Source organism: Grus americana, chromosome 9, assembly GCF_028858705.1.
Source record: "Grus americana isolate bGruAme1 chromosome 9, bGruAme1.mat, whole genome shotgun sequence".
In the NCBI taxonomy this organism is placed as follows: Eukaryota; Metazoa; Chordata; class Aves; order Gruiformes; family Gruidae; genus Grus; species Grus americana.
The window spans coordinates 8,646,065-8,663,706 of record NC_072860.1 but is presented as its reverse complement, the minus strand read 5'-3'; the positions used below and the strand labels follow the sequence as shown (position 1 = coordinate 8,663,706).

Sequence of the window (17,642 nt, the reverse complement as noted above, 5' to 3'; positions counted from 1 at the left end):
TGACTCTCTTGGTCTCCCCTGTAGCCATGAGGTCGCACCTTGTTGGGAGGCATCAGGCAGTAAGTGAGAACAAATGTAGAAGGATGGCTTCCAGATGCCTCCCTGCGTGTTTGGGGTTGTGTAAGTTAGCCCAGTGAGGAGCAAATCTTCAGCCTGATTTTCACATCTAGGATAAAATTGGGGCGGGGGGGAAGGGTGTCTAGAGAAATCCTGGGTGGTCTGAGTCTTCCTTTCCCACTTTCAGAATGCCTTTGGTAGTGAATGCCGTGTTTAAACAAGGGTGCACCTGCACGTGCCCCATGTCCAACACTTCTGAAAAGGTGTGACCTGTGTAGAATAAAGAAACATACAGCTTGAGCAAATTTAAGGAGAAAAGGACAAATAATTGAGCTGTTTACCTCGTGTTGAAATTAAGCTTTGTGCTAAACTTTGCATTGGTAATGAACTAAAAGTGGTCATGCACTCCAAATAGGAAAGGGCAAAGAAGAGAGAAGCAACTCATCAGTGTAGGACCCTCTCTAAAATGTCATGGGTAATCAAGTGTGAAGTACTTAATGGATCATGATTTGCACGCCACTATTTTGATTGATGTTCTACTTAGTAGAGGATTGATAGTTTTTTACAGTGATGTTGATGGGAGTCTCTCAGAAGCACCTCCATTTATTTTCTGTAGTGCTGGGGAGAGCCAAAGCAGTGTTTGTTTGAAGCCATTGTGTTCCCAGCATCTTTGTTAAATGGTCAAAAATAGTGCAGAGTTGTTATCTTGCATAGACCCGGATCTCGCCAGAACTGTCTATATTTAGGCATCTTCCAAAACCTTTGTGTCAAGCAATTCTCTGGGGAGACCAAAATAGTGCGTGCTTTTTTTTCTTTTTTTTTAAAATAATGTCATACAGCCAGTTAGAGAGGATGTGATGATTAAACCATATTAAGGCATCTTGCTATAGCTCTGGAGATAGGAGCTTGAACTCTGTTCCGTGCTGTTCACAGTTAACCCAAGAATACAAAAGCCCAGAAAAACACTGTAGTCTTTAGTTTGCTGGGATGACGTGGCTCCATCACAGTCATGATACAAGTTCAAACGGTAGCAGAAAACATTACAGCTATGCCGAGTTCTGCTGCAGAGTGAAATTCCACTTGCACAAAGGAGACAGCATTAAAGGATTTATGCACAGGATCAATCCACAAATTCTTGACAATAGACAATTCGTTAAAGAGTATTAAGTAATAATTATTTCAGCCAACTTGCAGTGTGTCATTAGCACGTGTAAAACACAAGCACTTTTAAAATAACATGTTAGATGCTCTTCAATACCTTACGGGTACACTCTTTTTCTAAGTTCAAGACGCTCAGCTGATGCCAGCTGGTGCTTGTGTTTGGAGCAAACAGACATTTTGAACAATAATGTCGGAGCTACGTGTTAGGCCTTTCCATGTCAAACTGCTCAAGCCGCTACTGTGCTCTATCACAGACTTCATCTAACTTTGGAAGTTTAATTGCCTTTCTACGGAGCTGTTAAGATGTAGGAGATGAGAGAGAATCCCAGGCTGGCTGGACAGTGCTTTGAGATACGTATCTCTGTTCCCATCAGTGCTTTTACATGACTGGGGAGAGAAGCTTGTAAGCAGGTCTCCTGACAAGAGGATTAGGGCTTGTTAATGCGGAGATTCAGGCCGATTAATCAGCTTTCACTGGAGTATATTGTAAAACTTTAGTAGTGATTTTTTTTTTCTGTAAAATTTACTTGCTTAAAGAATAAAAATCATTATTTTCTTTTTTTAAATTTTAGAACCCCTTAACTTCCTAGGTTTGCTTAAAAATCTGTGAGTTTTGTGATTGTCTTTTTGCTGCTTCTGTGCAAGGGAAACCATCAACTTGTTTTTCTAATTGGGTAATTATTTGAAACTGATTAGTTGACTCATCTCTTAAATCTCACAGCTTGTATAAAGGTGATTAAACTTTCAAAGTTAGATGAAGTCTGTGATCGAGCACAGTGACAGCTTGAGCACTCTGAAACGGAGAACATCCGAACACTTGACTCAGGCAGTAATATTTTAAAGCTCCTCTTAGCGCTTGCACAAGTGCACTAGCAGCATTAGTACTCTCTGCACCAAGAAAGAACACAGCTGCTCAATTGCTCTTTCTGAGAAGAGGGGTCTTTATCATACCAGGGCATCTGTTTATTGTTTAAATATTTAAAAAACCCCCAAAAATGCAAACCGTTGAGGTGCCAAGTCCCCGGTTCAGCGGTACATCCCTCTTCATTAAAGCACTTAAATGTGAAGCTATGCGTGCTTTTAATACTCTGCTGAATTGGATCCTACAGCTGCCTGGAAAGGAAGGGACACCTCCCCGAGACATCGCAGGGACAAACAGTCCTTTCCATTTCCCGCTGGTGCAGTGCCGGCCGCTTCACTTGCTATCGCCAGTCCTAGCAAATATCTTCCTGTAGAGAGCAGAGCAGATTGGGATTTTCATTCCTTGTGGAAAGTGCTGACTTCTCACTGAGAACGGGGTTTTTGTGGTCGGTTCTTTTCAGTCAGGAATTGTTTCACCCAGACCCTGAATTTTTAGATTTCTAATTTTTGTTTTAATTTCAGACAAAAATCCAATGCAGCAATATTCTGTCCGGGGCTGGTTTTCCTTTTATGATGTCGTGATGAGACTTTTCAGCTGACCCTCCTAGCAGGGGCAGGACGCAGCGTATGCAGGCAGTGTTGACAGTGCTAATGCAAGATCAGGGCACCATCAAAGATTGGGAGCAATCGTGATGTGGAAAATGTCAAACTTACCCCCAACTATTTCCCCCCCAATACCACAGCTATAGCAAAGATGGGTTTCGCATATATAAACTGTTATTATTAATTCATAGAAATATGAGGTTTTCAAGTTTGTGTATTTTTTGAGAGGTTTTTTTTTTTTTTAGCAGTTGTGATCTATCAGTTGTGTAGCAAAGTTCAGAATAATTCTTAATAGTTTTTAAGAGTAAAAGCTAATTTTTCACTTTTGGGCTTTTCTATGTATGTGCCTATTGAACTTATTTAACATATGGATTGTATATGTATTTAATTTTTTCTTTAATACTTTTGACTGTCTAGTTTCCTTAGAAAAGGGTGACTGATAAAGTAGGTTTCAGCTATTAAAATGATTGGATTATAGCATAATTATATTTCTTTTGTATGAGAGACAAGTTGGTTTGAAAAGTTTCTGTATAAGACAAGCACAGCATTTCTGTGTAAAACCCAGGAGAACTGGTACCGCTTAGGAGTGGGACTCCAAAGATGCAAACTCTGTCCCTACAGAGAGGATCTGGAAGTGTAACGATGCCAGCGGTGCCGCGGGTCTGTGCCCGCAGTATGTGATGTCCAAGTGTGGGGCTGCACGGTAAAAACATCTGGCAATTGGCTCTGAAGGCTGTACCAAGAAGAATGATACCTGGTCAGGCAAGGCCGCCTTGGCTGGGATCAATAAGCCATTCTGGTATCATACGCCTGGTGGCTTTGTGCTGGTAGCTCTCTCTTAAACAGATTGCTGTATAAGATGTCCTGTCCTGTTGTGCTTGTGACCTTTGCCAAGCTAGCGACTTCTTAATTTCTCCTGTTTTATTTCACTGGACTTCATGTATATTAAGAAAAACTAAAGCCCTGGAGTTCGGGAGAGCAGATTTTGGCTTGTTCAGGAATTTGCTTGTCAGGAGGGCGGTGAAGAAGCCCATGTGTGGGCCTCATCCCTTTCCCTCCTGGGGATTCAAGAGGAGACCTTGGATGGTGATCGTGATTCGTTTCCACACCAGAGATCTCTTAGCTTCTTGCTCCTCACTGCTTTTAACTTCTGAAACTGAAATAGGCAGTTGAATTTCTTGTCTTCTAGGAGCCAGAAAAATTAAAATAAAAACCTGGCCACCTATCAATGAGGTGATCATCACCTCACCATGGATGCACACCAGGCAGTTTGAGTACTGCTGTGACTACCTACAGCAACTGCCTTGGGATGCTGCCTCCTCTTCCTCATCCTGCTGTCTGCAGCTGAGCCTTTCCTGATGGCCAGAAGGGCTGCCACAGTTGTCCGCAGTGGAGCCACCATCATTTGGTCTGGAATGGCTGAGTCTTCCCGCAGTGGCTGCTGTAGGTGCTCGGGCGGGTGCAGGTGGCTGATGGAGAGTCGCTTCTGTGGTGCCGTCCAGCTGGAGACCACGTGCCTGGTTTCTGTCTGTCTTTTAACGTTTAGAATTACTGCACTGGGAAAAATCCAGCCAGATAAGGTCTCTGTTGGAGGATGTGGACTTTGGCCTTGCAAGGGTCATGCACAGCGTGGGTTGGAAGGGAACAACCCAGTGCACGGCTGCCACCTCCGGCAGCACGAGCCCAGCTGGGGTGGGTGGCCTTGTCTCCAGGCAGCCCCCGGGGATCCTGTGCTCTCCTGGGGCTGGGTGCCTGTCGCCCTCTCCTCTCGCCGCGTTGGGTGCCTGGGGAACGGAGGAAGGTGAGCCTCTCGGCAGCTCGGTGGAAGCTGCCTGGTGCACAGGGCTGTCTGAGGCAGTGGGGGAGAGGGGGCTGCGCTCTGTTTGCAGCTTGCTGTAGGAGGGACGTGAGTGTGAGGTGAGCAGCAGCAGCATGGTCACATCACCCGCAGCGACCGGCTGCCAGACCTCCGGTCCCCGCTGTAGGAACTGTCGGAGGAAGCCTGGTACCGCCCCGCAGAGGAGTTTGCCTGTGGGCTGTCCAAGGTGGCTGTGCTTTCCTCTTCTCCTGCCAGGGCTGCAGCTTTCCTGTCATCACAGTGTCAGCGTGTTTAGAAAAAATCTGCAGCGCAAGCTGCAGACTTGTAGCCAAGGTTGCTACACTAGGGAAAAAAGTAACCAAAGATATTTTATTTTTTAAGGTTGTTCAGATTGGCTGCGTGAAAAGCTTCTCTGCTCGGTGTATGCTGTGGCTTTGCACAGGAGGGCTGCGTGCGTGCCTGCAAGTGTACCTGCGTGCACAGTTTCAGTGGCTTTAAACAGGGTTTGGATTTCATATCATAGTATGTTTGTGCTCCAAGGTCCCTTTATTTCTGTTTTGAACTAACCTGGTTTGTACCCAATCATGGAGTAAAAGCACTCCGAAGTCAAACAGTCTAGGCTTTCTCCCAGTGGGGTTGTGTTTGTGTTTCCTTATGTCATTCATGCAACAGAAATATATGTTTAGTGTGTGGAAATACTGTTTTTTCTTATCAGAGATATGAGTTAAAGATAGGGCACTCCTTTTAATTTGTAGCAATTGTACAGACATTATTGCAAGAGGCAAAGAGCTTACAATGTGGACACCAAAAGGAATCTGACGTTATTTGGAAACAGCATTTGGTACATCGCATCAAATTCTACAACTTGACTTTTAAGAAAGGCTCAAAAGAAAGCTTTTTCTTTTTCTTTTTTTCCTCCCTTTCTCCTGGCTTCTAAGGATCCTTATTTATCATCCTCAGGGGCATTACAGTGAGTAATTAGATTGGACCAGGAGAACGACTTAATTTTACAAGAAACTCATCAATTCATCCTATTTAAAATCTTCTTATTTCACCCAAAACCCAATTATGCTTGTAGTGGCAATGATCTGGAAAGGCATTGTCTCGTAGGTATTAGGGGGGCCACTGGGACTCCTGTGGTATTCATGTTGGGGAGACAAGGGTGACTCCCTTTCTTTGACTTTTAGGTCAAAAGAACTAGTCGCTGGGACAGCTTGACAATTAGAAAACCCTGATGAGCATTTGGAAGTAAAACAGCTGTACAATAACGGAGGGGTTCATGGTGCGGGGCAGAAAGCTCATCAAAAGAGACTATCCAAACAATTGAGTTCTATAATTAACACACAAAAATCTGTTCAGAAATGGTAATAACAGTAAGAGAGCGCTGAGGAGATGCTGCCTACTTATGTGGCAGATGTGGTTTTGTTACAATCCGAGAGAGAAAATCCATCCTCTTAAAGAATAAGAACAACATTAGAGGGGAAAAATAAAAGTAACTTTTTGTTCCTAAGGGAGCAGTTAAAACATAAGCTTAAAATATTGCCAGATAGGGAAGAGCTGTAGAAAAAGTAGCCAGTGCTGAAAGACATGAAATATGCTATCAAAGTATTTTTTCAAGTCTTTAAACACAAATTTCTTTTCTCACTGAAATTTATAAGCCTGATACTGAAATATCTTTTCTTAAATTATTTGCGTTGTCCTTCATTTCACCAAGAATACTATTTTAGGGCTTGTAATTAAAGTTGGCTACAGTCATTGACTTTGTTTCCCCTCTTCTGTCATGTGTGGAGGGAGATTGCATTCAAAATTGCATCTCAAGGAATTTTGAAATTTTCCTGAGTGTGTAGCTGATATCTTTTTCTGCTTCAAAAAATGGAAACTATTAAATGCATAGTTTTTGAAATTTCATCTAAGTCCAGAGATTTTTAGCTGTATTATTCACTTGCCTGTGATAATAAATGTTGTCAGTGTTGCGCTGGTCCCTTTTGGGAAGGAGAGGTGCAGCAGGAGCGTGGTTTGTGTTCAGTTGCCGATCCTGTCCTGGTTGAGGGCCCCCTCCTTGCAGAACTCAGTTGTAGATCGCAGCCTTTAGCATAGGGATCTATAGGGTGACTGGTCTGGTGTTCCTGTGCCTGTTCCGTACCTCCCCTGCGCAGGACTGCCATCCCGCTAGTCCCTTTTGCTGCTGCTGCAAGTCAGCACTTCAGAACATCTATGTCAAATTTTCTTCTAATATAAGTTCATTGACTTAACTAGATTTACTTGAGCAAACCCATGTTTCTGTGCTTGTTTATTCACCCTGTTCTCTTTAATAGCATCTGGAAATCAGTGTTTTTCTCAGTTGTGAGCTCTCTTCAGCAGAGGCTGAGGCCAGCAGGTAGAAACTCTTCCATCTGGCCTTGGTCCCTGGTTGCCAGGGCTGCTGCCGGAGCTCCTGCCCAGTGGTGTCAGCTCAGGGCTGGCTTGCTCGGACCTTCCCTGGCCCGTCATCTTCTCAGAGCTCAGCCAGCCCCGCCTGGCTCCAGGGGCTCTTCCCTCCCCGGTTCAGAGTCCTGCTTAGCCGTCTGGGGGGTGAAGAGCAGAGCCCTGCATCCATGGCGCTACCAAAGCCTCTACATGGAGCTCACTGAGATTTTTTTTTTAAGATACGCACTGCATTTTTAATGACGTAGGAACTTGTCAGCAAAGAGATTGGGATTGTTTCTTTATCCAAACCTTTGCAAGACATTACACTTTTTTTTTTAAAGAACTATTAAGCATTTCAAGCCTTTTCCAAACTGTGATGGAAAAACTCATTGCCATTTCAACAAGGGCAGAGGAGTAATTTAAGAGCAAGCACTGGGGGATTTTTTTTAACAACTTTAAATTTGCAAGAGTAATTTTTTAAAAGATTCCTCCCCCATCAGAAAAAGACGTTGCTTATTTAAAATAGTTAAAAACAATTTAATACATATATTTTGTTGTAGCTGTGACTAAAAAGAATGTGACTAGAACCCCATCCACCAGGTTTTAAATTCTGAAATTGCTGACTGAAATTTTCTAATAGAAAATTCAGCATTTGGTGAGACCAAGCAGGCAGACTTCCCAGCCCACACATATATTCTTTTTTTATTTTTTTTTCTTGAGAAAGCCATGAGTCTGAAAATCAGCTTTTAATGAGAAAATGGAGTTTGAAAAAACAGCTTGAGAAAATTTACTGATTTGACTGAAGCTCCATAATTCTTCAGAGCAGTTTTTGTGGTTTTAATGTGTATCACTCTGGTAAATTAAAAAAAAACAAAAACAAAACAAAAAAAAAACCCCATATAGTAATGACCAGCAAGGTTGGACAAATCCTGTCTCACTTGAAATAGAAACAAAGTAGATTTCACCATTAGAACTCAAAGATATCAGCATAATTATTTCAACCTGTTGTTCATTTAAAATCAATGTGATTTGTTCTGAGGAAAAACTGTGAGCTTTTTCATGCTGAAAGTATTTTTGTTTGAGAATTTTCCTTGGCTCTAGTGCAGATGATTGTAACCTTGTTATGCTTGTGGGTGATCTGAATGCGAGAAGAGATTTTTCTCTTTTTTTTCCTTAAAAAAAAAAAAACCTAACAGAAAGAACTAATTAAGGCAAAGCTAAGGAATTGAATTCAAAGTTTGCATTGCACATGTGAACTAATCTTTTTACAATGGTATCTTTCGAAAGCTGTGTAAGAACCTCATTCATGGCAGGTCTCACCCAGCAAATCCTTCCTAGAAAAGCAGCCGCATGAAGATTTGTCATGAGCATGCAATAAAGACTCTCAGGGAACAGGTTCTGTACAGGCTTTTTGTTTGCCTACTAAATCATTAACCTTCAAAAAAAGCCCATCCGTAGCCTTAACAGGCACTGGTTGTAATAGGTGTGTCAGCGGTACTTCATGCTAAGAACGGCTTTTACAGGATTAGATTCGAGTTTTTAAGCGATGGTACCATGGAGCTCTTAAGGGCAAAGAACTGCTGGTTGAATGCTGCACGTTCTCTTATGCCCTTTTCTGCCACGTGCTGAAATGTGGTGAATCTCTGAGCACGTTAAATGAAGAAAACTAATGTGGTCAGGAGTAGGTGATTTTTGAAGCAAAATGGCTGTGTGTGCTTTAGGAGCAGCCACTGTGTTTGTTTGAAGAGCTTTCTTCAGGTCTTGAAATATTAATGATCTTGGCTTAATATAGTAGAAAATAAAATACAGTGCATGAAACGAGGGGGAAAAAAATCCTTGAATTACAGACCGTTGACCTTGCAGTACCCACTGCATCCATCTATTGCCTTTCAAACCACTGAGTCTGAAAAGACAGTGAGGAGGAGGAATGGTCTCAAAAATCTTTACCTGTGACATTTTCTTGCCTTTCCAACAGCATGTTATAGCCCGAGCAGGATCTACAGCCTTGTGCTAGATTGTTTATCATCTAAGTATTTTAATACTCAGAAGATGCTAAAGGCAACTCTTCATTTAATAATTTCTGTGAATGATGATGTTCACATTAACAGTAATGTTAGAGTTTACATGTTTTATTTTAAAACCCTTGAATATTAGAAAGAATTTTATGGGTAAGAACAGTCAGCCTGCTGTCTCCTCTTGTATTCTGTTTTTCCATGCCTTGTCTTTATATATGGCAGCAAGATTCTGCCTGTTGTTGTCTGTCCTGGTCATATACAGGCTTAGGCGTATTTCCGATCTGAGCTTTGACAGTGAAAACCAGGAATAATATCTCAGATCAGCATCTGCCACTTGACTGCCACTGTTGTTAAACCAGGCACAAGAGGACATGTAGTGATAGTACAACTGACCAGATATTGCAAATCATATAAAAAAATGAAAGGTAATTTTCCATGGGTTGTTTTTTCCTCTCTTTTTTTTTTTTTCTGGGCAATTCACATCACTAGCTGAATAAGCTATTTTACACGAGTTGCCTTTGTGTACTGCGACTGCCTTGCTGATAGACCATACCCAGTGGGCTTGTATTTGTGTTCAGGGACTAATTGTCTCTGATGTGGGGAGGCTGGGTTTGACCCCCATGATTCTTCCTGCCAAAGCTGCGGTTTCTGATTTTAATTGAAACCCCAAGGCTGTTTGAAGCATGGCCAAAAAGCACCTTGCAAGTTGAACCTTATCTAATAATGTGATGCATGTAAACTCTGGAAGCATAAATCTTAGTCACTTGAGCAGTGTAGTTTTATAAGATCCTCTGGTCCAGTGACAGCCACAGCAAGCGAAAGCGGACCAATCTCCCAGCGCTCTTACGGATGGTGCATGGCACCTCGTAAAGATAGGACTCGTTAAGGAATTCCATAAATTGAATTTGGATAATAAGAGTCAAGTTACTTGCTGTTTCATAAACACGTTACTAAAATCCCTCTCTGTTTCCCATTGGAGGGCTTCATAAGAGAAGGAGGGAAAGGAGGAGGGGGACTAAGAGAAGAGTAAAAGAGAAAGAGCGAGCCCTGGCTGTGTGGGTGCCTCCGCCCCATGTACTGGAGCCTGTGCAGAGCAGGGGAACCCTAAAAGTAGCGTAGGTGATAAATGACGAGATGTGAGAGTGAGTCACACAGTAAATACTGGGAACAACCTTTCCTTTTTACATGCTCGTGTGCCTGGGTATTTTCTCTGTTCTCCGTAGTGCTGAAAGCCAGTGGTGATGGTGGGCTTTTATCTCTAGCCAAGGGAGAAATTTCTAGGATGACATACCTGTTAGCCACCATTAAAATGTGTTATTAATGATGCTAATGAGTTTTTTCCAAGTGGTGTAAAAGTAGCCATTCATGTAAGCATTGCATTTATGAAGATGATGTCACCGAAAGCCTGGCAACTGCACGTGGGCCCTGGTGGCAGCCATGCCCTGGCTTCGAGCTGGGGAGAGCATTGCCGATTTCCTCCCTTGGGGAGAAAGAGCCAAATGAATTCTGCCTTGCCAGGAGGGAGATGTGCCATTTCCGGGCATGTTAGGCTGAGGGCCTCGCTGCCAATCACAGTGGGTTCCTGTCCTACTCCCTCTTAAAAATTGGCAGTGTCTGACTGTCAGCTGCCATTCCTTAAGTGGTCATGGAATAAACCAATTGCACCCCTTTTGTCATGCTCTGTGTGTGTGTGTGAATGCAGGTGGACGTGGGTTAAGCAACATGCAACTCCACAGTAAGCACAAAGAGGCAGCTGATTTTCTGGCAGTGTCAATAGAAGAGCATAATTTTTTTTTTTACCATCTCCAAGCCAGCTTTTAAAATGGCTCTTGTTGGAATTAGAAATCAGTATCCCCTGACATAGGATTACTCATTAAGAGCGTGATGATTGTTAATTCTTCACCTGGGGCTAAAAGGACATCATTAGATCTCTTTGAAATGTCTCCTGCCTCAATTTTGAATAAGTAAGCTAGCAATTTATGATCACAGCCTGGGCAAGTAACACTCTCCCTTCCTGTTCCTCCATCTAGCTTGCAAAATCGGATACTACAAGGCTCTCTCGACAGATGTGGCTTGTGCCAAATGCCCGCCTCACAGCTACTCCATCTGGGAAGGCTCTACCTCCTGCACCTGCGACCGGGGTTTTTTCCGAGCTGAAAATGATGCTGCCTCCATGCCCTGCACTCGTAAGTTGGTCTTTGAACAGTCTCTTCCCCTTTTATCATCCATTTCTTCTCCTGTCTTTCTTTTGCTGTGTATACAGGAAGTATGGCCCAGAGATCTGTGTCTCTAAGAAGTGTCCAGCTTCTGAGAGCAGCATTCAGTAGCTCTTAAGCCCTTTGCAGATGCCGTTTGTATTTTGGCTCGCACTTCTGGGAGAGAAAGCGTTAGTTCTCAGCCCTGAATTCCTAACAGTGACATGGTTGCACTGACCCTTGAGAGCTTACAGTCTAAATAAATCAGGAGACTGGGAGGAGACAAAGCTGCGAAAGAGGAGTGACTCGCACACCTCAGTAAAAGAGTTGGAAATGAGAGTAATCAAAGTTCCAGTCTGAGGACCTGTCCAGTAGATCACATCACCTTTCATCTCTTTAAATATTGATATTTGTAGGAATTGTGAAAGCTTTTTTTGTAATTGTATGAGCTACAGTAAATAGGTAATATTTATAATCTCATTATATATGTAATTTGCTCAAAATATAGCTGGTGATCCTTAGGAACATAAAACTGTTCCTCTGAAAGGGGTGGTAATAATAAATCTTAATGAAACATACAACCAAAGTATGGTTTATTTTAGCCTTTATAGATAAATACATCATGTACAGCAAATGGAATTTGCTTTAGTTCCACCAAAATGCCTTCAGCAGGGAGAGCAAGAGGCGTAGAGCCCTGAGCACACCCACGGGGCTGCTGGAACAACTCCTTGTCCTGTGTGTTGGTTAACGGCTCATGCAGCTGGAGACCTGGGATTCCAGGCATGCCCTGGCATTAAATCGTGATCATCTAGTTCTTCAGTTTTCGCTTCTCTAGGAGCAGAGCAGTTTGAAACAATAAGTGAAAGGGCTGTATTTTACCAGGGGATAGCCATGTGTGGCTTTCCCTGAAAGCTATTGGAAATGCTTCCAGATTTCTGGAGTTCAGCTGTGTGTTTATGTAGAGAGTGTGTGTCTGTGAGTGAGGGAAGGCTGAGATACTTCTTTTGTAACATTTTAATATATTCCAAATTCATTTTGGAGAGATGACTCACATTTATTTAAATCTTAATTTCTCCCTTACAAGGCAGAAACAAAGTATTGTCCATAACTAAGCCAGCACTCATCCTTTCCCCACACCCCCTTGATTCCAGCTCTTCTTCAGTGATCTCCTCCTTTTCAGCTGTGAGTTTTGCTGGGTGGTGGTGAAGCAGGCCTGGGCGCAGCCAGCAGCAGCTGCTTTTGCTTAGTACGAAAGCTGGAGGTCCATATATCCCTTGCTAAATGTTGACTGGGGATGGAGGTCTGACTGTATTGTGAAAACTTGCTGAAGTGGGTAGGAACATGCTTTTTATAATATAATTTACACTAGGAGAGATAAAGCTTGACCATTTTGATAGGGAAAATGTCTTTTTGCAACAATAAAAATATTATTCAGAAAGTACACACTAAATAACATTCTAGCAGCAAAAGTTTCTCATAAAGCCCTGGTCCTTGCAAGTGATATCCTGACCAAATTGAAATCAAATTAGTAATCAACTGGTTGAATTTCAATAGGCATGTGCAGTAAGTGAAGTATGAGGAGAGAGCAAAACACTTCCAGATGCGGGAATTGTGAGCAAATGATATGTATGTTTTCTTGTATTGCAAAATGTACCCCTGCAAGCTTAGCTCTTTTTTGTCAAGTCTTGGACCTCATTCTGGCACCCTTCCCCATTCCTCTCTTCAGAGGTCAGTCGAAGTTGAAGTCCCTGATCTTGGTCTTTTACCCTGAAAATATGAAGAGGAAAGAAGAGAAGGCAAGGGCCATGGTGCTGGCCTCGGTCATCATCTCTGCAGCAGTCTAGGAGGATTCAGCATGCAGAGGCAAGCCAACACCGCAGTCCCACAGACACCTGGTCTTGGGACCTCCAGAGACAGGCCTGTTTTCCGTTTCATAGCTTTGAATTTTCCTGTAGCTTAAGGGCTGCTTTTTCTGTGATCCAAGGTGAGGGAAGACAAAGAGGTTATTTCTGAGCTGGCTTGTGGGGCAGCTTTGCTGTGCTCACTAATATCGCTCACTGCTGCGCTTGCTAATATCCCCTCTTTGAGGTCTGCCTTAGCAGCATTTGGATGTTGCTATGATGGTGGTACCTGCACGCACAAAATGCCGCCTCACGTGCGTGGTGTACCTCTGCGTTGTGCAAGGGGCTCCTGGGGGGCTGTTTGTTTGCCATGCCCCCCACACTTAATGGCCTTCTGCCCACGCACTTGAGGCAGGTGACAGAAAGCATTTAGAGGGTCTCTGCTGAAGGAAGCCCCTCCAGAAGAAGCTCCCTGTTTGTCTGCCTTTCCTGACAAGATGTGGAGACAGAAGGGAGTGTAAACATCAAAGGTTCTTTCAGACGGATTCAGACTCTAATCAGTTCTTACCAGTTGGTTAAACCAGGTGACAAACCCAATTCCCTTGTGCTGACAGCCATAATAATCAGGCACCTTCTTTGTTCATTATGCTCTCTTTAACCCTGGTATTCTCATTCAGCCCTGCATTTAGTAATCGCTCAGTGTGACGGCGCACTAATGAAGAAATAAAACACAGTATCTGAGATCCATTCTTCTAGCAAAAAGATAGACTCTGCTCCACTGGCTTGTAAAATCAGGTTTCTGTTCACTTGGAGAACTATTAGACCAGGTGAATAAAAGTAACATTGGGTAATTTGGAGAGAACACCTGGAATGGACTGTGGATTGATCCTTTCTTTATTATTTCTAAACACTTTTTAAGATGAAGAACTTCAACCTTCTTAGGATGTGTTTTTGTAAAGCTTTGACCCTTGGCTATTGATTTCCTTTAGCAATAAACTGGCTGGCCTCGTCGCTTATCTCGCCTTCTAGGTTGGGGGAGGAAGACCGTTATGACTTTCCATTAGCGTGATTGTGCTAGTGGATGAAAGGGAATTGGAGAATTCCCATTCCTTTTTCTTTCTTGCAATTCCCATGGTAAGTAATAAAAGCAACACCTACTTCCTGATGCACTGGTCAGGAGAGGGGCTCCAGAGTTTTCTCATTGGACATATCCATCCGTTGTTGAGTTGTAGAAACTGTGCCTAACCTTCAGGTAAGCCAGGCATCCAATCTAAACAAATAACTCAAACTTTGGTTTTAGTATTCTACTCTATTTTAGCTCTGCTAGAGTGAGTAGTTATGTCTGGCTTAAAGCTTGTACAAGTAAGAGAAGAATGTGGCAGGATGTGAGCGGAGGAGACAGGGTGTGGGCTATGTCGGAAGGCCAGGCATAGACACCCTGACATACGCATGTTTACCGATGCATCTTTCCCTCAAGCCTGCCTCATGGGGATAATCATCAACATGTCTGTCACCACCAAGGAGCAGAGCCGCTCTGGATCCGCTGCTTTGACCTAACTCAGGAATTTAGACTTTCAACTCTGAAGCACAGTGGGCTTGTCAACTGTGTGCTTGGGCATGGAGATAGAATGATTGACCTGTACGCTTGAGCACAAGCTGTGGAAAACAAGGATGCCTTTCCCTTTTGGAAGCATTGCAAAAATAACATTAAGGCAACTATTCAGACCTTCATTATATTTCAGCACTTGCTGAGAGGATGGATCTTTCTAAGGTTAGCAGTCTAATGGGGAATAAATTGCCTTACCAACACACAAATCCATGAGGCTGGAAAACAATCAGTCTCAATCATGGTCATCATCCCTGAATTTGCTTCTCTGTAAGGAGATATTCTGTGAATCGCTGCCTGGCGTGGGCAGGTGCAATTCCCACCCAAGTTAATGGGCGTTGGTTGGTCCCACGTCCCCACCATTAATGAGTCGGGTTCTCTAACTGTTTCTTAACAAACAATGCTCACATTATGAGTGAGAACAGGACAGTTTTGTATTGTTTATATTGTCTGTTCGATTCAGATTATTAATGATTTTTAATTGGGAGCCCTTTACAAAAGAGAGATTACCAGCATAGACTGTCCAGCTTGAAATCTGCCTCAGTAAATGACCCTGAATAATTTAGACCGTTGTGCCACCCAAACAGTGACTGATTCATTGATATTTTGGCGTGGCCTGAAATATTTCTAAAATGGTTGCATTTAAGACAGTTTATACCAGAGAAGCTTAGAGATAATGAGAGCAAATTTAGTGAGATGCAAGAGAAAAGTGCCTGCTGTAAAAGGGCTTTCTCCAGTTTAGGTTATGAAGAAATCGAAGAGCCTGACTTCAAACAGCAAACGTCACTTACTTGTCTTTACATTCGCCTCTTCTAATTGAATTTAGTGCATTGCTGTATTTCCTCCAGAAAGTATATTGTTTTTAAATTACCATTTCAGTGCTATTACTCAAGGCTTCTGCTCCTAATGCTTTCTGACAGTTATCAGCATAATGAACCATAATGAAATGATGAGCAATCTACAGTGGAAACTCAATGTGGATTCCACTAGAGCTGTGTGACTGTGTTGTTAAAATTCGAATGCACATTAAAATAACACTGTCCTTATTTGTTTCCAAGGTCAAGGCTTCAAAAAAGGTCTCAAAGGTCTAAACACTTCAATTTTGTAAATGTTACGGTCTAATATATGCCGTCAGTGCAATCTTGCATTGCATTTAATATATCTCAGAGATAAATATTTGACCTGCATTTTCAAAAAAAGAGTGAATTTACCTACCTAATAACTGTGCTTGCAAATGAGTCATTACACAGGAGCTGATTATTTGAGCATATGTTTATTATGATTGCTTAGACTTCTAAATAAACAAATGTGCTCTTTTTCCTTCAACTTAACTTGCACCTCTTTAAATTTCCAGACAGACGCCGATTATCACTGTTCTAGCTTTTAGAAGAATAAGAAAGTAGGGTACAATGCGCGGTCATGCTGGCTAGTATGTTGTAGGCAGCTTTGCACTGGCTTTGCCATGCTTCCTTCCCAGGGCTTGCACGCTTGTTCTGGCACTGCGTCAGTCTAACCTCTGCTGTTGGAGCCCGTTCTCTAGAATATGAAGTATATGCCAATACAGCCTCTAGTCTTGAGAAGTTAAATTTATGACATAATTCTCCCACATCTTTATATATGTCCTTACCTTAAGTAAATTATTTTGTTCTTAAGACATCATATAAGGTTGTTCATTATGTAAACAGTATGTCAAAATGCCTTTTAAGGTGCAGTCTGGCACTTGCGAGAGCAGAGGTAACAGTGGGTAGTCAGTATGGAGAGAATGATTTTTCTTCTCCACACAGGCTGGGAAAATAGACCATCCGCTGCTGCATCACTGCTGGAGCGAAAGGGCTTGTGAGTGATGGGAATCTCAGAGGAGAAGGCTGTCTCCGCTCGTCTGTCGTGACGGGCTGAAGGAATTGAGAAAATGTTGAATAAGAAGGGGAGTGGTTATGGCTGGAAGAGAAGAGACGGGAGTAATTTGACAATGTGTTTATAATCAGTAGACTTAAAATCATCACTCCTTTAAATACAGCAACTGTTTACTAGCTGTCTTCTGATTTTCTGGCCAGAACCTTAAATTAACAGAGACATTTACTCAATTAAGTGGGGACTTTGATTTGGTTAGTCAGGACACAGTTCTGTAGAGTCGTTGAAGTAAATTAGAGGGGTAACAGAATAAGAAATTCAGCAGTTGGGCAAATGACAGAAAAACTTATTTTTCTGGTTGGATGTCAGGATGTCTTTCCTGTCAGACTGTCACATAACTTTCTGGTATCTGCAGTGGAATTCTTCTTTTTATCTCAAAAGAGTAAGTGAACACAGGTGGTATTGTCTGCAGCACAGCGTATTAGAGTAGATGCGATAACATGTCTTAGCATACATGGCAATGCAAAATGTTCTTATGTGGTGGTTTTTGGAAGAGAAATCCAGAGCCCATGGGTGGCACCTGCAAACATCAGTTTTCCCACACCTCTGCCATTGGTAACTGGACCTCTTCACTTAACTCCCTTAGCCTGGAGAGAAGAGGAAATATTGATTGGATTGTTCTCCAGGTGAAAGGAACAAAGCCTATTGTGAAGCTGGTGACCAGGGTTCTTTTGGCAAGTAAATAGGAAATCATACATGCCAGTAAAATGGGCATTTTATCATTGGTGCTGGTCCAAGAGCTGTAGCTTGGCAGAACTCCCACTGAAGTCAAAGGAGTCTTGCCCGAGTAAATAAATTAAGAATTGTTTACCAAATCACTTGCCTTATTAAAACCCAGTGGTAATGCTAGCTGTGCGCAGAAAGGAGAAGGGGGGGTGGAAATAGAGCAGATGACTGATATTTCAAGTGGCTGCCGCATCTTGCGGGCTGTTGACTTTGGTCTCACCAGTTGTAAAAACACTTAATCTATAATGATAAATGGTCAGGAATGGCCAGGCAGACAAGAAGTGAGGGTTGTCCGAACTGTCAGTGCTTGTGTAAATTAGCCCACAGCAACAGGAGAGCTGTCCACAACTGCTGAAGGAAGCAATTAGTGGCAGCAACATATACAACTGTCACAGGAAAGTGTGGGCTTTATTTCTAAGCCTAAACTTACACAGCCCAGGT

At 42.6% G+C, this 17,642-nt stretch overlaps 1 protein-coding gene across 2 annotated transcripts in view; it reads left to right on the top strand.

Annotated features, from left to right (window-relative positions):
- EPHA4 (EPH receptor A4) overlaps window positions 1-17,642 on the top strand; it is a 106,087-nt gene that overhangs the window by 30,976 nt on the left and 57,469 nt on the right. For both annotated transcript variants that reach the window (XM_054835842.1, XM_054835843.1), the window contains exon 4: window positions 10,953-11,108. In XM_054835842.1, coding sequence (XP_054691817.1) covers window positions 10,953-11,108 — 156 coding nt within the window. The remainder of the gene's footprint in view (window positions 1-10,952; window positions 11,109-17,642) is intronic.